Source organism: Poecilia formosa, unplaced genomic scaffold (genome assembly GCF_000485575.1).
Source record: "Poecilia formosa unplaced genomic scaffold, Poecilia_formosa-5.1.2 Scaffold403, whole genome shotgun sequence".
Classification (NCBI taxonomy): Eukaryota; Metazoa; Chordata; class Actinopteri; order Cyprinodontiformes; family Poeciliidae; genus Poecilia; species Poecilia formosa.
Genome location: NW_006800342.1, coordinates 196,735 through 215,147, shown reverse-complemented (window position 1 = coordinate 215,147; position 18,413 = coordinate 196,735). Strand labels below are relative to the sequence as shown.

The 18,413-nt window shown below is 38.4% G+C and overlaps 2 protein-coding genes across 3 annotated transcripts in view; both read right to left on the bottom strand.

The window, feature by feature from the left end:
* LOC103154837 (extracellular serine/threonine protein kinase FAM20C-like) overlaps window positions 1-18,090 on the bottom strand; it is a 61,679-nt gene extending 43,589 nt beyond the window's left edge. Inside the window, exons 1-2 of one of the 2 annotated variants that reach the window (XM_016663072.1) lie at window positions 17,823-18,090; window positions 603-1,106 (exon numbers count right to left, since the gene is read on the bottom strand). In XM_016663072.1, the coding sequence (XP_016518558.1) occupies window positions 603-1,102 (500 nt within the window). In that variant the 5' untranslated portion in view covers window positions 1,103-1,106; window positions 17,823-18,090. Of the gene's footprint in view, window positions 1-602; window positions 1,107-3,114; window positions 3,618-17,822 lie in introns of those variants that run through there. The other variant, XM_007576258.2, reaches the window with a different exon arrangement.
* LOC103154838 (dynein light chain 4, axonemal) lies at window positions 11,878-15,318 on the bottom strand. The gene is made up of 4 exons (XM_007576259.2): window positions 15,210-15,318; window positions 14,686-14,765; window positions 13,495-13,578; window positions 11,878-13,026 (listed from the first exon to the last, which is right to left on the bottom strand). The coding sequence occupies exons 2-4, from the start codon at window positions 14,755-14,757 to the stop codon at window positions 12,862-12,864; spliced, it is 321 nt and encodes a 106-aa protein (XP_007576321.1). The 5' UTR covers window positions 14,758-14,765; window positions 15,210-15,318; the 3' UTR covers window positions 11,878-12,861.
* Window positions 18,091-18,413: the final 323 nt, after the last annotated feature.

Sequence of the window (18,413 nt, the reverse complement as noted above, 5' to 3'; positions counted from 1 at the left end):
AAAGAGACCACCCACGGAGGGTGAGAGGGGAATTTTTTATATATATATATATATACTACATATCTGAACTAGGGTTACACAATATATTGGTATCAACGTCGGTATTCTCCGATGCTTCAAATTTTTAATGTATCAGTATCATTCAGATGAGTAGAACTGGACCGATATTAAAAACCAATGTTGGCTTCCATCTTCTTGCCATTTGTGTTTCAGACGTGGGAGAGGAATGTGACCATTTGGTATTTGTTTGGTCATGTGACAGTGATAGTGATACAGCATAGGATTATGGTTTGTTCAAAAGAACAATGTCGTATAATATTGGCTTTTTTTTAGCTTTATATAAGCTCCTTCTCAGTGCAGTGTGTACTGCTCCATCATGGAGCAGAGATCTGTGTCTGCTCCCTGCAGTCTGACCCATCTGGTAGAATCTCCTACTGTACATGCTAGGAATAAGCTAGGAAACTAAGAAAAGCGTTAGCAAAATTACACATATAAAAGAACATAGTAGATGTGTTTGAGGTTTCATTTGACTCATCTTTTTCTCTCTCTTCAACCTTGACATTCTCAGATTATTTTCTCTCTTTTAACACTATAATACTGACCACATCTGGGAGCTCCTCTGACTCGGTTTGATCTTTGGTTTCACTTTCATAAGCCAGTCGTCCTCGGGAACAGCTGGCCTGGGCGTGTTGTAGAGCGGATGGTCGAACAGCGCCTTCAGCTTCAACATGTCGGACTCCCAGCGTTCTGTTTGGTTGGCATTTCTCTCTGTGTTGTTCTCCTTCGCTTGTTTGTCTCCTTTCCATGTCAAGCGTTTGTAAGGAAGCCTTTGAACGTTTGCTTTTACTTCCCTTCTCCCGTCTTGATTGGAAGAATCCCCCTGAAGGACGTCTGTTGGTGGCTCCCCGTGACCTCCGATCTTCGCCGAGGCATTAGCGTTGCGCGCCAAAACCCTGAACTGCATCTCGGGTGGCAACGGGGCGTCACAAGGCAGGTGAGGGATGGAAAGTGTGACGAGCGCCAGGAGGAGGTGGAGGAAAACGGTCACGAAAGCCAAGGAGAGACAGATTGTCCTGGAGCGACGCCACAGGCACCATGTCATCCTCCTGAAAAGACAGGCAAGAGGGTCAAAGGGATAAGAAATAGCTCAGACACTAAAAGATTCACGAACAATAATTTCTGAATGAATAAAAATAAACAGCAAAAGCAGTCATACCTCTTTAAACTCTCACATTTCGGAATTACAAAACCTTATTGGATTTTATGTGGCAGAGCAACACAAAGACGTTGGAAAACTTGTGGAGGGGAAGAAAACAATACATGGTTTTCAAAGTGTGTTAGCATTACTGTATGTTCCAATTACCCTAAATCTGGGGTGTCCAAAGTGCAGCCCAGGGGCCATCTGTGGCCCCTTAGATTACTTTTTGTGGCTGCCAGCTGCAGTTTAGCCCATTCATGTACAGGCACTGGTGGTTAATGCAAATGGAGACTTTTTATTTTTAATCGGGGTCAGGGTTTCACTCAGTCTAAAACTGGCGGGCCACCAGGCTTTACTTGTGCCCCTACCAGGCTTAGTATTGTTTATTTAATTTAGTTTTGTTTTTGTTTTTTTTTGTTGTTTTTTTTAAACAATTGCCCTTTTTATAGTTGGAGTTTAGGTATTAATCTTCCAGTCTTTCAATAACACATAACTATGAAGTGATATTTTCAAATTTCCTGTCAACTTTAAAACAATTTTAACCCAAAATCACATCGAACTGCTGCATGAATGCCCTAGAGCCCCAAGCACCAGGTTTAGCAAGTTTTCTGGGGGGAACACTGGAGGTAAAACAGAAAATAGAGAATGTTAAGTACAACACACAGTATCCCCGGTTTTATAACCAAGCTTTGATAAGGAGTTGAATCACATCTATCCAGAGACTTTTACTGAAAACCTATTTTCTTTTTAACAATGAGAATGGCAAGCATTTTGAAAGAAAGTGAAACAAATCCTGTTTTTATCATTTGCTCAATTGAGTCAAAAACTACTTGGAAAACCAGATGTCTTTCTTTTAATACAGCAAATGTGCCAAATCCTTTCAGGTTTTGAATTTACGATGAACAATATCTCTTACCTACAAAAAAGAGGGGAAAAAATCAACTTCATTTGCTTGATTTTCCTTTTTATTTTATCTTTATTTTTTCGTTGCCTGCGAGAACTTTTTGATTTGACGAATTTGCCCCGCGTTACAAAAGGTTTGGTCACCCCTGTCCTAAATAAAACTGACTGCAACCAACTGCCTTAAGAAGTTGTCTAATTATTAAATAACGTCCTCCGTATGCAATTTACCTCAGAAAACAAATAAAGCTGTTCTGTCAAGACCTCAGAGATTTGTTAGAGAAAATTAGCAAACAAATAGCAATGAATGCTAGGAGTTACTCTGGTCAGACACATGGTGGTGGCAGCATCATGCTGTGGATGTCCATGTCTTCAACAGACACAAGTAAACAAACAGAGTTCAGCAGCAGTTAAAACAAAACAGGAAAACAACCGTAAACATGCAACCGGAGCTTTGATAGAATGATTTTGTTCAAATGTATTCACGTCTTAGAACGGTCCAGTCAAAGTCCACATCTAAGTTAAATTGAAAACACTTGAAAGTTGTTCTCACACATGACCTAGTTAAATCTGACTGACTTTAATGTATTATGCAAAAGAAAAAAAATTGGCAGAAAAAAACAAAGCTATAGACACAGAGTAACTAAAAACACTTCATTAATATTTGCAGTAAGTTCTCCAAAATGAATGCCTCCTTTTTCACACATTATATATTCCTTCAATGTAAGAAACTTGCACTGTTTTGTGTTGATTTATCATGTAAAATCCCCATATGCTGCATCGTGGTTGCGATTTGGAAAGTTTTGTAAATGTTCATGTTCTCTGGATGTGTTAGCAAAGCGCCTAATGTTTGAATAAAAAAAGAAAGAGCAACCATGGTGTAGTTAACACTTGAAAAACAAACTTCTAAACCAAAATTGTAATCAGAATTTTAACAAGGTCTTTAAGATTTTTTTTTCCTTGTAAATAATCTTTTAGCGTAAAAAGGCAAGGCATGCTGCAGGAGACATACTCACATGTTTCTTTGTTTTGTGACTTGTCTGCTCGTGTCGGCGTCTTTTCCAGACCAGACGCTGTGTTGTACCCGGGTTCCATTCATCACGTTTTTCTCTATTTGTTTCTCTAACTTCACAGAACTGCATGTTGGGAGGGCTGCCAGGTTAGAGTGATCTGGGCACAGATCAATGTGTTTGCTCATTACTCTTTAAAACTGTTTGTCTTATGTAATGTGACTTTTCTCTGTTTTGTTTGTTTTTTAATGCCTGATACATATGAATTATTGAACACACAACTTATTTCATATTTTAAACCCAACATATAAAGCCAGAAGAAGATTTTCAGTCTTAAAAGAGACATTATTTACATTTGAATGCAAATCTAGTCGATTTAATCTATCGAAGCTTCCGCAGCAACCATTGACAAAACGATGAATATTTTACCACTCACGGTCAGTCTCGCATGCGTACAGGTATTTAAATCGGCTCCATTCACGAACCACGCGCAAACAAAAACTTTGGTTTTTTCCTCTTTGCTGAGCAACTGCAATGACTGCAGCTTTCAAAGCAGCTGCAGAGAAAACCATAAAACCAGAAAAAGAAAGGAAACATTAGTTAAAAAAAATTATATTATTATTATATATTAAAAAAAATAGCATGTAAGCGAAGCAGCTGTCAACCAGAAGAGCTGGGAGACAGAGGTTTCATGTTCTGCGCTGAGACTTCATCAGGCTCGCCAGGCCTCGAGGATCCCTAAAGATATGGCGCTCCTGTGAAGTAGGGCTCTTTAAAGTGTGCATGTGTGTGTGTGTGTGCGTGTGTGTGCGTGTGTGTCTGCATGTTTTATAACTGTGCGCGTGCTCGCTCAGCCCGCTCCACGTGCTGTGTGTCGTAGCCATGTGACACTCTTGAGAATAAATTGATGAAAAATCACAGCGTGTGACTCATTTAATATCAGCTCAAAGCACTAGACTTGGTTTTCTTCCTCAGAGTTGGTCACATTCATTCATTATTCACCGACATTTGTAAAGAAACATCATAAATGATGTTGGGTAACAACATGTTATGAATGCAAACTAATCGAAACCACAGGAGATTTGAATAAATATACCATTGAAAAACAAACAAACCATAAAACCAACAAAATTGAAGGACTCACAAACACCTCCTCACCTCGTAGGACTGTGAAAACAGCGCGAGAACTCGGTTGGTAATTATCTCAGTGTTTGCAAAAAACAAAAAAAACAAGTCGATATCAAGAAGAGAAATCTATGGGCTTAAGAGTTTCCAGCAGCGCTGGGTTTCTGTGTAGGATAACCAAATATGAGCATTGAAATTTACACAGGCACTTCTAGAGCTTCTAGAAGTGCACTGGAGTTTAGTGCAAATAAAAAGTAGCCATTGAAAACTCTTTATTCTGTAATACTATATGGCTTGGTCATGTTTAGGACATGTGACCTGAAGGTCATTGTCATGGCAGCAAAGGAGACGCCTGTGGGTGGCCAGCAGCAACGATGCAAGCTGATAAAGTGAAGGATGCCTCAAGTATTAAATCAAGTGGAGTTTACTTGTATTGGACATTTCAGCAAACAAACAAACAAACAAACAAACAAACAAAAAAGCAGTTCAAAGTGTTTTACACCATAAAAACATAAGACAGTTATGAAACAAGCAATAAACATTGCATTTAGTCTAATGCCATCATCAAAATTATCAAGCAAATACACATCAAATATTGATCATTGGTCCAGTTGTCATTAATCAACACGAAACAGGTGGAATTTTAGCTTTTTGTTTAAAGGGACGCAGCGTTTTGTCTGTTCTGAAGTTTTCTGGAAGTTTGTTCTAGATTAGTAGGCTAAAAAAAATAATACAATGCCTGTTCTATGAGCCAGTTTAAGGACTTTAGAACTGAGGTGATCTGCTCCACTTTCCTAGATTTAATGAGAACACCAGCAGCAGTGTTCTGAAACAACTGCAGCTGACTGACTTCTCTTCTAGGCCAGAGGTGTCAAACTCCAGGCCTGGAGAGTCGCTGTCCTGCAACCTTTAGATGTGCCTCTGCTGCACCACACCTGGATAGAATAATTAGGTCATTAGCAGGACTCTGGAGAACTTATCTACACAATAAGGAGGCAATTAAGCCATTTGACTCCAGTGTTTTCTACCTAAAAACATTTGATGTAAATCCAACCAATAGACGGTGGCTTCCATTGAGATCCTTGGTATGTGTTGAATATGCATTGACAGGCCACAGCAGTATGCATACTGGTTGTATGGTGGTTTGAGATATATTTTGAGACGTAGCTCAAACCATCATACAGCCAATGTGGTTCTGACAGTAATCATAAGTATTTTATTGACTGTGAGAGGAAAACATGCAGCTTCAAGGCCTGGGTTGACATCTGAACCTAAGACCTTTGTATGGCAAGAGGAATGGCCGCCTTCTGACACCAAAGCTTATTTTTAAGCCCCTCATATTTATACATGATTCTTAAAATAATTTGACTACACTGATCAAACATTCACTAGAGCTGTAAGTTTTTTGTTAACTTCTCGTTCTGACAGTGGAACTATGAGTTGTGTTATTCATATGATTGCTGGTGAAGTAAGAGTTTTATTTGTTTGTTTGTGTTTCAGTGAATTTCCGAATGATTTATGTTTTACATAATTTTCAAGGTTAAAGCAACAGCATAATGTTAAAAGCACACCATGTTTCATCATAGCCCAAAGCACATTTCAAGTGGAATAGACTGTTCTCTACTTTTTTTCACTTTATTTTTTTCAATTTGATATGTTTAGAAAAAAAAGTTATCACAGACATGAGGGTGGGGAGGGGGAATCAATTATAAGATTCGGGCAGAATCAAATCTGCCAAATCAATGTCTTTCTTTCCAGTATTTTATAATTCTTACATGAAATAACCCATGAGTCTCTCTGGAGTCTACTTACTGCTAACTAGATTTTGTCTGCTGCACTCTCTGTCTGTGCGCCAGAGACAGAGAGTGATGTATTATAAACAAGCTATGGTAAGTTTGATCCATAGAAATTATTCATCTTTTATTCCTTCCATCTGCATATTCTTGTTCTTTTATTTCCCTCAATTTCCCCAAAGCTTTCTGTGCCCCCTTTTTTCTCAGTAGACATTGTAGCCAAAAATTTCCACAGGTACAGCTACTCAAATTAAAAATAGCATTTGCCTTATGCACCCTCACAGAGAAAGAGACATGCACATTAATAATGGATTGTGTTTTGTATTTCTCAGTTTAAAAAAAGAATCCCAGTGGTGGCATCCAGATGAAAGATTCATCCCCTCCTCTCATTTCTGCCCCTCTGATGCCTCGAGTCTCCAATTTCTTGGCTGCCTTCAAATAATCTTCTCTTAGCCATCTACCCTCAAAATCTCTTCATCTTCCAACAACCCCTAAAATCAGAATATTCTGGAAATCACCACCCCCTTAATCGCTCTGCTGACTTGTAGGAGTTGGTCTGCCTTGATGCCTTCATCTTCTTTCATTCCCCCATTTGTGCTGCAATAACACACTTGCACTCACACTCTTGAAAGCTCCACACCTCCACTTGTCATCACAGGTGGTCAGGCGGTTGCTAAGATACAACACTAGGCTTTTCTTGCTCGAAGGCATGCTTTGAATAAGGACACCGAAGCAAAACTATCAACAAGTAGAGGACTAACTTTGATACCAGTGCAGACATTTGAATCGGCATTTTGCTTTTCGAGGCCTTGTCCACACGTGGTCTTTTTACGACGACGTAGCGGAGATATTCGTTTTCACCCGATTGGCCCAACTAAAGTGTTCATCCACACTACCGAGTGTTGCTTTAAACATTGTCAAACCCACAGGGGGCAATGTGGGGCAAAGCTAAAACCTATGTCAGCCAATCGCAACCCTTCAAAACATCCATGCCTGGGATTAGTCTTAACCCAAAATTTGAGTAATTGACGAGAAACATTCATTTCTCATTTCTATGGTTTTATATTAAAACTCTATAAAACAGTGGCTGTCTTGATGTTGATGAAATCTTAACCTCCTTCAAATGTGCCAGATCAGACAGTGTTTGGGAGGGGAGAGGCTGCCTCGTCTTTTCAAACCTGAGCAGCAGGAGGTCTTGTTCAAAAAACAAACAAACAGTGAGACTCCTTAGTCAGCAATGTCTGTCTACCGTCTTGCTTTCAGTCACGGTGGTGAGCTACTGGTGCCAGTGCACATTTATCTGGATTCAGACAACTTATTGCAATGGAGCAGATCAAAACACAAACTTTCTTGCAGGTGAACTTGTCTCTGTATGTTCCAACCAGTTTTACAGAGGACAAATTAGGAAAGACGTTAGTGCAGTTAAGACGTGCAGATCAATCCAAACCTTTGTCTGGCTACCGGCCTCACTGCACACATCATTCTGTACCTCCTTGCTCGGTCATGCTGTGTTTTCAGCAGCATCTCACGAAGCTTACCTTCCATCTGTACTCTTCCATACATTGCATCCCAAACTCCCTCAAATATACTGGTATAAAACCTTGCATGGAAATCCAATATGCTAAAAATAACATTTGACATTCATTGAGACCGTCCACTGCAAATTGAGAAACAAGGTCATCTGATAAGGATGGAGAATAAGAAACATCATGTAACCAATTACCAAGGCGCATTAATCGTGGTGGCTAAATCAACAGTTTTAAACAATAACAATATACACTGCAATAAATAATGAACATGTCTTGAAGCAAGTTATGACTCCAAACTGAGTCTTTTTTTAGGCTCCTCTAAAAAAAGGAGCCTAACAGCCTAAGCCTGTTCTCACCCATTCTAACCTCCTGTAGTGCTAGCGATAGCTTGTAAGCTGGAACAATAAGTAACACCTGGGTTAACTACATGTTATTTTTTACCTCTGTCCTCCTCTACAGCAGTGATATAGCTAACATGTTTGTCAGCATCTCTACTAAGAAAACAATAGATATTTATTTCTGGCTGTCAGCTTAAAATTACGGTTATGCTAACTTCAGCTAGCACAAAGGAAACAGGGCCGCTATTTCTCACGCCAAGAGCACAAAGTTACTCACCCACTGAACATAGTGGCAAATACACTTTCAAACAACAGGTTAAACATCCAGGGAATGTAGATAATGGTACATGATGGATTTTTCAATGAGATAATATCTTTAATTATCCCACTGAACACCTACCTTATCATCTTTGTAGCAACTTAGCTGAATATTAAGCTAGCTATTGTTGTAGTGCTCCATCTTTATATCTATTTATCTGACTGCCTATTGAGACAAAGGTTTGCTTAGCAAATTTTAGTCAAATCAGAAATATTAACATTAGTGAAACAGAATTTGGGGAAAAAACAGCAAAGAGGAAGAGAAGATCAGCAGCAGAAATAGAACCATGCAGAGCAGTGTGGACACCTTTCAGCATTTCCCCTACACAGAAATGTGACTATTAATTCAATGAAAGCCCCAAAGAGCCTCTTTCAGAAAGATTTTCCATTCTCTGCACTCACACTGGGGAGAGATTTTCAGACCAAACAAACTAGAGTGTTTTGTGTGACTTTGTGGCTCTCTGCATAAATATTTAAGCACGTGGAGGAGACACAAGGAAGAGGTGGGGCTTTACGTAAAAAGTCTCTGAGGTTAATAATGGATGAGGCCACGCCTGCGATGAAGGCATGTTCACTGACACACTGTTCGCCGGATTAGTCTCGGCGCTGTTACAGTAATTGCAGAATGTAATGGACTCTCCCCGTGAAATAGGTCAACTAGGTAAATCCAGGTGAAAGCTATCAGTGTATTATGCTGGCATCAATCCCATCAATCCCACGGTATCCCTGTCAAACACGCTCAGTCATTACACTCGGGTGTTTGTATGCAGAATTGGGTCAGCGATTGGAAAAGTGGGGCTGTTTGTCAACATCCAAAATCTGGTGAACGAACTTGTTTTTAGCAGAACTGTACCAAACCGTGGAGTTCATGAGCCTTGGATATTCACCCTACATGTTAAATCAATCAAGAAACTATGTTGCCTTCAGTTGCTATAGAAATGCTGCACATATAAAACATGTCTTAAAAGAAACTTGACTTTACAATTTGACGTCTCTAAATTGGCATCTGTCTCTTTAAGGAGCTCCTGCTCTTTCTGACACTCATTGTTTTATCACTACTACAGAGTAATCTTTATTTGTTCACAATTAACAAATAAAGATAGTCTAAATGTCCCCACAAAGTTTTGTCGATGCAAATAAACTCACAATAAACTTTGTGGAGCGAGTAAACCACAAGAACAAACTGTTGACCAGTTCTGGCGCTTCGTGCCTTGTGTGGGTGTCAGCAGTGGTTGTTCAGTCTCCCAGAGCTACAGGCGCCTTTTGCAGGTCAAAAGGACAAGAAGCTTATGATTTCCATTTTAACTACTTCCATCAGCATGTACAGATCAAATGTCAATCCCACAGCACAGAAAGCTGAAGCAGGAGACGGCATTCTTCAAATATCACCAAGACTGATAATATGTTTGTCCTCCATTTACAGTAACGCTGTGAGCCATGGACATGCATTTTATCAGAAGCAATATGGAGAAGTAAGGATCTGTTTTTGATTGATTGTAATTCAAACTGAGTGGTTTAACCGATCCAAAACATTACAAAAAAGCCAGTGGATCAACTTTTTCTGTTATCCTATTAAACGTTCTAGGAGAAAAAAAACAATTTAAGCTTCAAAACAGCTGAGATTGAACTAAAGGTTCAGCTTCCAGTTGACAATTACCTACAAAAATGCAGACAGAGCTACAACAGACTTATTTAGACTGCAGCATATTCATGCGTTAGAATGGCCTATTCAAAGTCAGACCTGGATCTAATTGTATAAACATGAAAACTAATGTTTAAAGTCACCTGTCATTCAGTCTGACTGAATTTTGCAACAACAAAAAGGAAACAAAAACTACAAAATGCTCTAAATGTATAAAGCTGGTAGAAACAGAGAAACAATGAGGACTTTTAAAGGTTCTGAATTAAGCAGAGAAGAAGAAATCCGGATATGGCATGTTATTGACCTCAGAGGTGGCAATAAATTCACCCCAACGTGTTCAGGATATTTGTGATCACATTTAATGCGACTTGCAGAAAAAAGGGTAAGAGATAGTGAGCACAGAGAGCAGGATGACCTGACCTGACCTGACCTGACCTGACCTGCGTTTATGGTGATGACACAGAAGTTGGCAAATTCTGCTGATATGTCAACACTGATGGCCTCGGCAGCTTTACTGCTGGGTCGCAAAGCCCTCCTGTCTTTGAGAAGAAGAAAAAAACACAATCAAATAAAGTCACATTTCATCATTTATGGTTTGGCGGGGGTTAAGGGATGCAATTTTTTCGATTGTGCTGCAGGTGGGTTGATTTTGTGTAGGAATGCACATATTTCACAAGCAGTAATAAACAGATTTGTTGAACTCAAGCCATCCTCATCTAAATGGCAGGTGTTTGTGCTTTTTTCTCTCTCTCTCTCTATTTACAAGGTCGTTAAAAGCTGAACTGAAATGATTTGTTCTGAAATTCAGCAGCTTCTTGAAACAAGTTTAAAATAAATCTCTCTTCATTCACTGGCATGTCTTTCACACAGTTTTCCTGCTTGTACTCTAAACATTTATAATTAATTTTTTAAATAGTCCTTTGTGTTTGCTTCTTTTCAAAAAAAGCCGTTTCACATACTGGTATGGTTTGATTTCTGAAGCGCGTGCTTTCTTTTTCAAATGTGACATTTCAACTTAAATACTTCTGTCAGATTAAATCACTTCTGTGATCTGGTCATTCCCCAGATTCTCAATTGGATTATGGTCTGGACTTTGACTTGACCGTTCTAATCTGTGACTCTGCTTTCTGTTGGCGGTTTGTTGACCTCCTGTAAACCCCACCCACTTTTCTAGGTCTTTCTATGCAGCTCCTCCAAAGTCAACATGACTGCTTCACGGAACAGATTTAGCTAAACTGATTCTGAACGACACTCCGGTGGATTCTGTGTAATACTTGGGTAATATCTGAAGGTTACGCTCTAAAATTTCCTGTCTTTTTTCAACTAATTCATAATTACAGGAGAAAATGTTAATAAAATATACTGAAAGTTGTGGCTGCAGCCAAACAAAATGTGAAAAAGTTCAGTGGGTGCGGCAAATTTCACATAAAGAACTATAAAACCAAAGGAGGAAACGCTTTAAAACTAGGAATGCACCGATGTGAGAATTTGGGCCGATATCAATAGCCGATATTTTATGTTGCCGTTTTGGCTGATATTTTTATACATTTCTTTTAAACCTGCCTTTCGACACCGTGGAAGGAAAAAAAACAACAAATTATTCTGTTGACTTTACCACTGCATTTATAATTCAATCAAACTTCCCAAACAAAAACCACATGACCACCGTCACGCCTCCAGAAACAAATAGCAACAAGATGGAAATAAATATTGATTAATATCAACCTGGTTTTATTTACATCAGGCGATACCGATGTCAGTGACGATATATCATGTATCCCTATTTAAAACTGTGACATTACCCACCAAGGAGGACAAACTCAAGCAGCATATTCTTTTCCATGTATCAAAAGTTTTTTCCTCACTGAGGAAAAATAAAGTTGTATTTAGCAACTTTTCAGAGACAAAAAAAAAGAATCGGTAGCAAAGAGTGGAATTGTCAGGTCAGATCAGTGCACCAAAAAATCCATACAATTATACCTTTAAAATAAACACTTCAAGGAAAAAAATACTCTGACTTCTAATTTCTCTAAGTTTCAGTTTATTGTACAATCAAGTAGGTTCACAAATAATGGTCCATTGCACTGGATCATCATAACTGGCATCAACATGAGACAATCACAATGCTATTGTCACTCAGACGGGTGATATTAATCAGGCTATTCACACACACACACATATACACACACGCGCGCACGCACGCGGCCACACACACACACACACACACACCTCAGCAAGGAGAAAAAGTGAATCAGGTTTAGTGTTTGTTTGGCTCAGGAGACTCTGAGCCCTTAGTCGTAAGAAAAACAACAGCGGTCTTTAAAAAGATGCCTTTCAAGTTGCATTAAAATATGTACACATAAAAATTTTTTACAAAATTTATTGAAAGTAGTGCCATTGTAGAGAGAAAGACACGTGTGAAACGTTTTGGACGACGTGGACGGGAAAATCGTTTAAATAAATGCCACACGAAACTAATGAGGAAAATGGCGATATAAGGTTTTTAAGAGGCGGAAAAAATGTGTGTCCAGCACACACCATCGTGGAAATCAGTCATTCACTCACGTGCACTCCCCTGAAGAAAAAAGAAGGAAGAAGGACTTTGGAGACCCTGGCTGGCTGTGTTTCTTTTTTTGTTTTTTTGTTTTTTTTTAATTACTTGAACATGCAAGCTCAAAAGCATTCAAAATGACGTTCAAGAACAGAAGATGGCTTAAATGAAGGGTAAAAACAATAAAAAATGAACAGTGGTAAAAAAAAAAAGAGGGAAGGAAGCTTTTTTTTTTTTTATCTCTACCAGACCAAAGTGGCAGTCAAACTCTGAAAGGTGAAAGGTGAAATAACGGTATTTTATTCATGAACAAGTACTTCCTTTCTCTGCCACAGTGGCTGGTAGCTCGGACGAACTGATCTGCCGTGGGTGAAACGGAGCCGGCGTCTGGGCCGGCGTCGATTCCCAGCGTGGTGAGCGCGTCGGCGGGGCGGAGGGCACGGAGAGGGGACCGGCGCTAAGAGCACTTCCACACGCAGACAGCCAGGCTCCCACCGAAAAACATGTAGAGCAGGTTCTTCACTTCGTGTGTGACCTCGAAGCCGAAGCCCTCGCCAATCACCACGTGCCATGAGCTTCCAAACTTCTTATCCATGGACTCCTTTATCATCTTAGCCGCGCTCTAGAAGGGAAAAAAAACAATTAAATTTTTTTCTGCTTTGTTACAGTTTTCTTTTCTTTATTTCATTCACTCAATAACAAATATGAATAGCTTGTGTAACAAAAAATAAATCAGAAATTAAAAGGGGCAGAAAGAAGCATAAACTTTATGTTCTCCCTTTTCACATGAAAATTACCCAACGAAGCAGCTTATTCAATGTCATAATTGCTTCATTGTAATGCTTTTCTCATTTATTGCAATAACTTCTGGGACAATTTGCCATCCAGAAAAATCTGTTATTGTGACACGCCCATTTGTACATAAATATAAAAATATTGTGCTCCATCAATTCATGAAGTTTCATTAAGCTTAACTGTGTAAGTACTGGGTTTGTGTGATTTGAATGGCTAATACCAATATCAAAAACAAAAAAACAGTAACTTCTGGTCAACATCGGAATATCAAAGAACAACAGGAGAATGCACTCACTTCGTTATTGGTAGCAAATTTCTCACAGGCTGTTACACACAACTCCATGGTCTCAACCCTCATTTCCTCTGGCATGTCTGTGTGCTGGAGAGAAACACGACGTTACAGAGCTTTACAGGCTGGTGCAGGAAAGATGGCAAACCCTCATCTAGTTTCAATGTCAATTAAAATGTTGAATGACACCAACAACATAAAAAAGGGGGAAAAAATGTTTTCTTTTTTTACTATGGAAACATTTTTTCACCATGTTTCACCATATTTAAGCATCTTCACAGATAGTTTGGTGGAAGGAAAAAGTGCAGCTAAAAAAAGGTTCACATAATACGGGGAATATTAGGCAGTGAAAGCTTCTGCGATCATAACGGAGGCTCAGATGTCTTTGCTGAACATTTCATGGTCGGTTTTTATTGAAGAAACAACGGCGACAGCTGTTTGTATCCTAGTAACTGGAAACAACAGGTGGGAAGATGGCAAAACCAGATCCTGTTGAGCGTTCTTCAAAATAAAATCCTTCCTTTTTCCAAAATAAAGTTACGTTTTGCACTTAAATATGTTTCAATTCACTGGTTCGTAATTATGTACAACCATGTCAAATTTAGCGAATGATAATATCATGTAAATTATCTTTAGCATATAACTGTAAAGTCAAAATAGGGAAGCCTTGAGAGGACTGCGAAGCAAAACCTATTCAAGATAATGCATTTTTGCATTAATGTTTAGTTTTTTATTGGTTTGATGTAATATACTAATGTTTAAAGTCATGTTTTCATTACCCTTAAGTGGAAAAATTGCCATAATTTTAGGCAATTTTTGAATACATGTGAATACTAATTCATATGTGTGTAATTGACCTATATGTAATGTTCCTGATATACATTTATATTTATTATATTAAATTCTGATGTCTAATTTATTGAATGGATCTGTCCAGGATGCTTTGCAGCCCAGAGTGAGGTCTTCACAGTTAGCTCTGGGCTGCAAAGCATCCTGTTGGAGATGCTTTGCAGAAAGATGTTTGTTTTTTTATTGCTCCTAAATTAAGTCAGTTTTAAACCAAAAGACGTGGATCTTTTAGAGCTCGTTCATACAGCTTTGCAATGCCTTATTAACAAAAGTAAACATGCATGTATCGAATGTTATTTTTGACCGTGTTTAGGCAAAAATTAGCAGAAGTTTGTAGTGCTGTCTTACTCTGATGAGAGGGAAGCTGTGCAGTCTCTTGTAGTCGGCCTCTTCCTTCTTTCCCTCACCAGTCCCAGCCATTCCGACTCCTGAAATAACAGGTGTTCTGTCTTATTACAGAAATACTAATAATATAAGGAATATGGACTCACTGGGCAACACAGAAGTCAGAGAGAATTTAGAAGCTAACGATGCTAAAACATGAGCCGACAGGTTAGCTTGTAATACTGAGTCTCAACAAGCCAGTAACAATAAACATTACGCACTTGTTTACGGTCTATGGCTTTAACAATGCCAATACAACTGATAATTTGTAAAGCTGGACTGACCGTAACATGTCAATAACAGTAACTGAAGAAGGTTTCACTAGCTAGCTAATTAGCTTAGCTTGTATTTAGAGCAAACAGCTGATGGAGGGGGGTATTTTCTGCCTCTAACTCGTCAAGTTTAAACAAACTGGCTGCAGCATAAGGACTTAGCTCATGTTTTACATAGAGTGTTGACGTAATGTGTGACTGAAAAGGTTTACGTACCAAACGTTTGTCTGAAGAAAACTTCTCCTGTTTGACTCGCATCGGTTGTTAAGGAGACATCTCAAACATGGTACAGGGAGCAAGCAGGAAACCCCGCCCGTTACAGCCAGGCGTGGTTCTGATTGGTTAAAACGCTGTCACTCAACGTAAAAGTCAACGTAATCAAACCCCGCCCCACTTTACAAGCAAAGCTCTCTTGCGGTTTTCCTCTTTTTCCGTCGTCCCCAAACTTGTAATAAAGTATATATATATATTTTTTAATGTAGTTATTTGAGATAAGTAGAATATATTGTTGTTAGAAAGAAAAAAAAATAAGAAGGAAAGGGGAAAAGATGTTTTAAATGCACACGTTCTTTATTTTTCGCCAGGCAATGACATGCAGCTTTTAATGAATCATACTAGCCAGTGGTCGATTTTCTACCGACAATAAAAACATAGCAATGTAATAAAAATTTTCCGCACAAGATTTCACAAAAATATTTAACACTAGTGGCCTTCCCAAAATTTAGAATGAATTGGTATGAATTTTGTGGCATATTATGAACACAGATATTATTATTATTATTATTATTATTATTATTATTATTATTATTATTTAAAATTTAGTGGGGGAAACAAATATTATAGAAGTAATACAAAAGGATGAAACAAAGTAAGTGTGTTGTAGTCTGTATCGCTTTCAGTATCTCTTTTGCTTTCTCAGAGATACTGAAGAGTTGACGTGAGCGTTTATGCTTTTGTGTCTTGTCATGTAATAGTGTGGTACCATTAAAACTGCAATTATCCCAAACTAACACATCAACCATGATTGATCAACATCACTTGTTCTGCCAGATGGGCCTGCAGGAGAACTGAGCCCAGGTGCAAGAGGGACAAGCCTCAGGTGTGATTTGACTTGTTGAAAGACAGATATTATAATTCATCAACAACAATAATGTTTTTCAAATATTATTTGTCAAAAGCTATGTGCTGTCCTCAACACTATAAACTCCATCATTAATGGGTCAAAGTTTGTCAGATTGAACCTTCATCTGAAATCTGTAAGAATTTTCTTTGATGAACAAGTTTCCTTAAGCACATCACTCATTTCACCTGCTTCATACAAATGCTCTGTTTGAGCCTCTTGCTCTGCTGCTTTGAACCGCTTTGAGCCTGTGTCTATCACAGTTCTGAAGGAGCTTATTGATCAAACAAAACCTTTAAATTTGCCTGGTGATATGATTCCGCCTCCCTACTATTCCCCTTTTTAAAGATATTTTTAAAACTAAAGGACCTCCTGATTGTTCTTAAAAGCAGTATTGCCACAGGTTTAGTCCCTGGAGCTTTAAAGCATGTTGTTGTGCTGCCTTTGATTTAGAAACAATCCTTGATCAATTTTTTATTATTATTATTATTTTAGAACAATCTCTAAACTTTACTTCCATTTAGTAATACAGGGGACAAGGTAATTTTTTTACATGATAAAATTAATTTCTAGAGGAAAACAAATCTGGTATTCTGAGGTGTTACTCTGGTTGTAAAAAGATTCACAAATGGGAATCTGCTCTTTTAAGAACTTTTAACGATATATAATTACCAACTGATACTGGTAATTATGTTACTTTTAAACCTTTAGCTCAGATTCTTGTTGTGAGAGTTGCGTTGGTGTTAAAGGTACAGCCTTGGGTTGGACTTGATTTCACCTGACTGACAATTTTTACGTCCGCATGAGCGAGTTTTTGTAGTCTGCAGTGTCTTGTGACTGCGGGGAGCCTCAGGGCTGAATACTAAGACCCTTTCTTTTCTCTATATCTCCTGTCCTTTGATTCCATTTTCAGGACATTTGCTATTTAATTTCACTGCTATGCTTTCAATTAACATAATTCCCACTAAGTTTATCCTTTGTTGAAATGCCTAAGTGGAATAAAAGTGTGCAAGGTTCTGAATTTCTTGAGGTTCAATAATAATAATTAAAAAAGGAGGTAATAGTTTTCTACTCAAGTGGCTCTTGTGACACCCACCATATGAATTGTGACTCTTTAACTCACTGCTTACGGTCTGAGGATGAAATTCAATTAAATTCAATACATAATTTGAGACATAGTTTGGTCTACAAATGACCAAAATCGAAACCGTTTTGTCCAGGTAGGATTTTGAAAAGATCGTCAATTTGCTACCTCACACCTTGGTCATTGTAACATGCTGATTTCTTGACAGAGTTTACCTAGATTTTCTTGAAAAGAAATGTTTTTTTAAAAAAAATATATTGATCTTATCACTCTAGTATTGATCCAATACCAATACTCAACGTGGTATTGGTAGTATCAATATTTAGATCAATACTCCCAGCCTTACTGGACACCATGTGGGGGAAATTAACACCGATTTAAGAGAAATCAATCCAAACGTACCCAGAACAGAATGCCGGAAGAAACTAAGAAACTAAACACAACAGAGTGAAGCAATACAACAAAACCCAACAATAACTAAATACGGTAAGGTGTTTTCTATCAGTGATAAACTCTGGAGTACGTAACACAAAACAAAACCAAAACACAAACCCTGGTGTGACAAATGTGACATACCAGAACCCTGACAGTGAATGCGAATTCAATTAAATATATTTAGACTTACTCAATTTTTTGTCTCTTCAGCTCCAGAAGGAAATGCTATTTCTCTTACTTCCTCTTTCCAGCGTTGCTAATGAAACAGGCTGCTGTGAAGCCATTGCCTGGCTAATGGGTCGAGCTGGGCTCAGGAGAAATCTTGCTGCCTGATTATCTTTTTCAGCAGTAATGGTGAATAATTAAGCAGTTTTGTAGATCACAACAGGACATTGTTGGGACTCGAAAGGCTTCGGAAAACTTGGCACACATTAACCACCGTAGGTCTTTTAGGATGACATGTGACCATTCCAGTTTTTGCAGTTTGCCTTCATAAACCAGTTCCACCAGTCTCATTTACTGTGTTCTCATGTACACCTCTGATGAATAGCATTATATGAGGAAATCAGGAATCTCCATCAGCTGACTTCTGCTTTATATGACATCAACAAAGCCGTGTGTGTTTATAGTCAATACAACTTTTATTTGCAGCACAAATACAAATACAGACTGTATGGTGTTGTGTTTTCAATGACAAGTTATACCTAATGTGACACTGACGTCACAACAAATTTCATTTCGAGGTAAGACAAACTCACTGGTTCAAGTCCAATTTAAATTA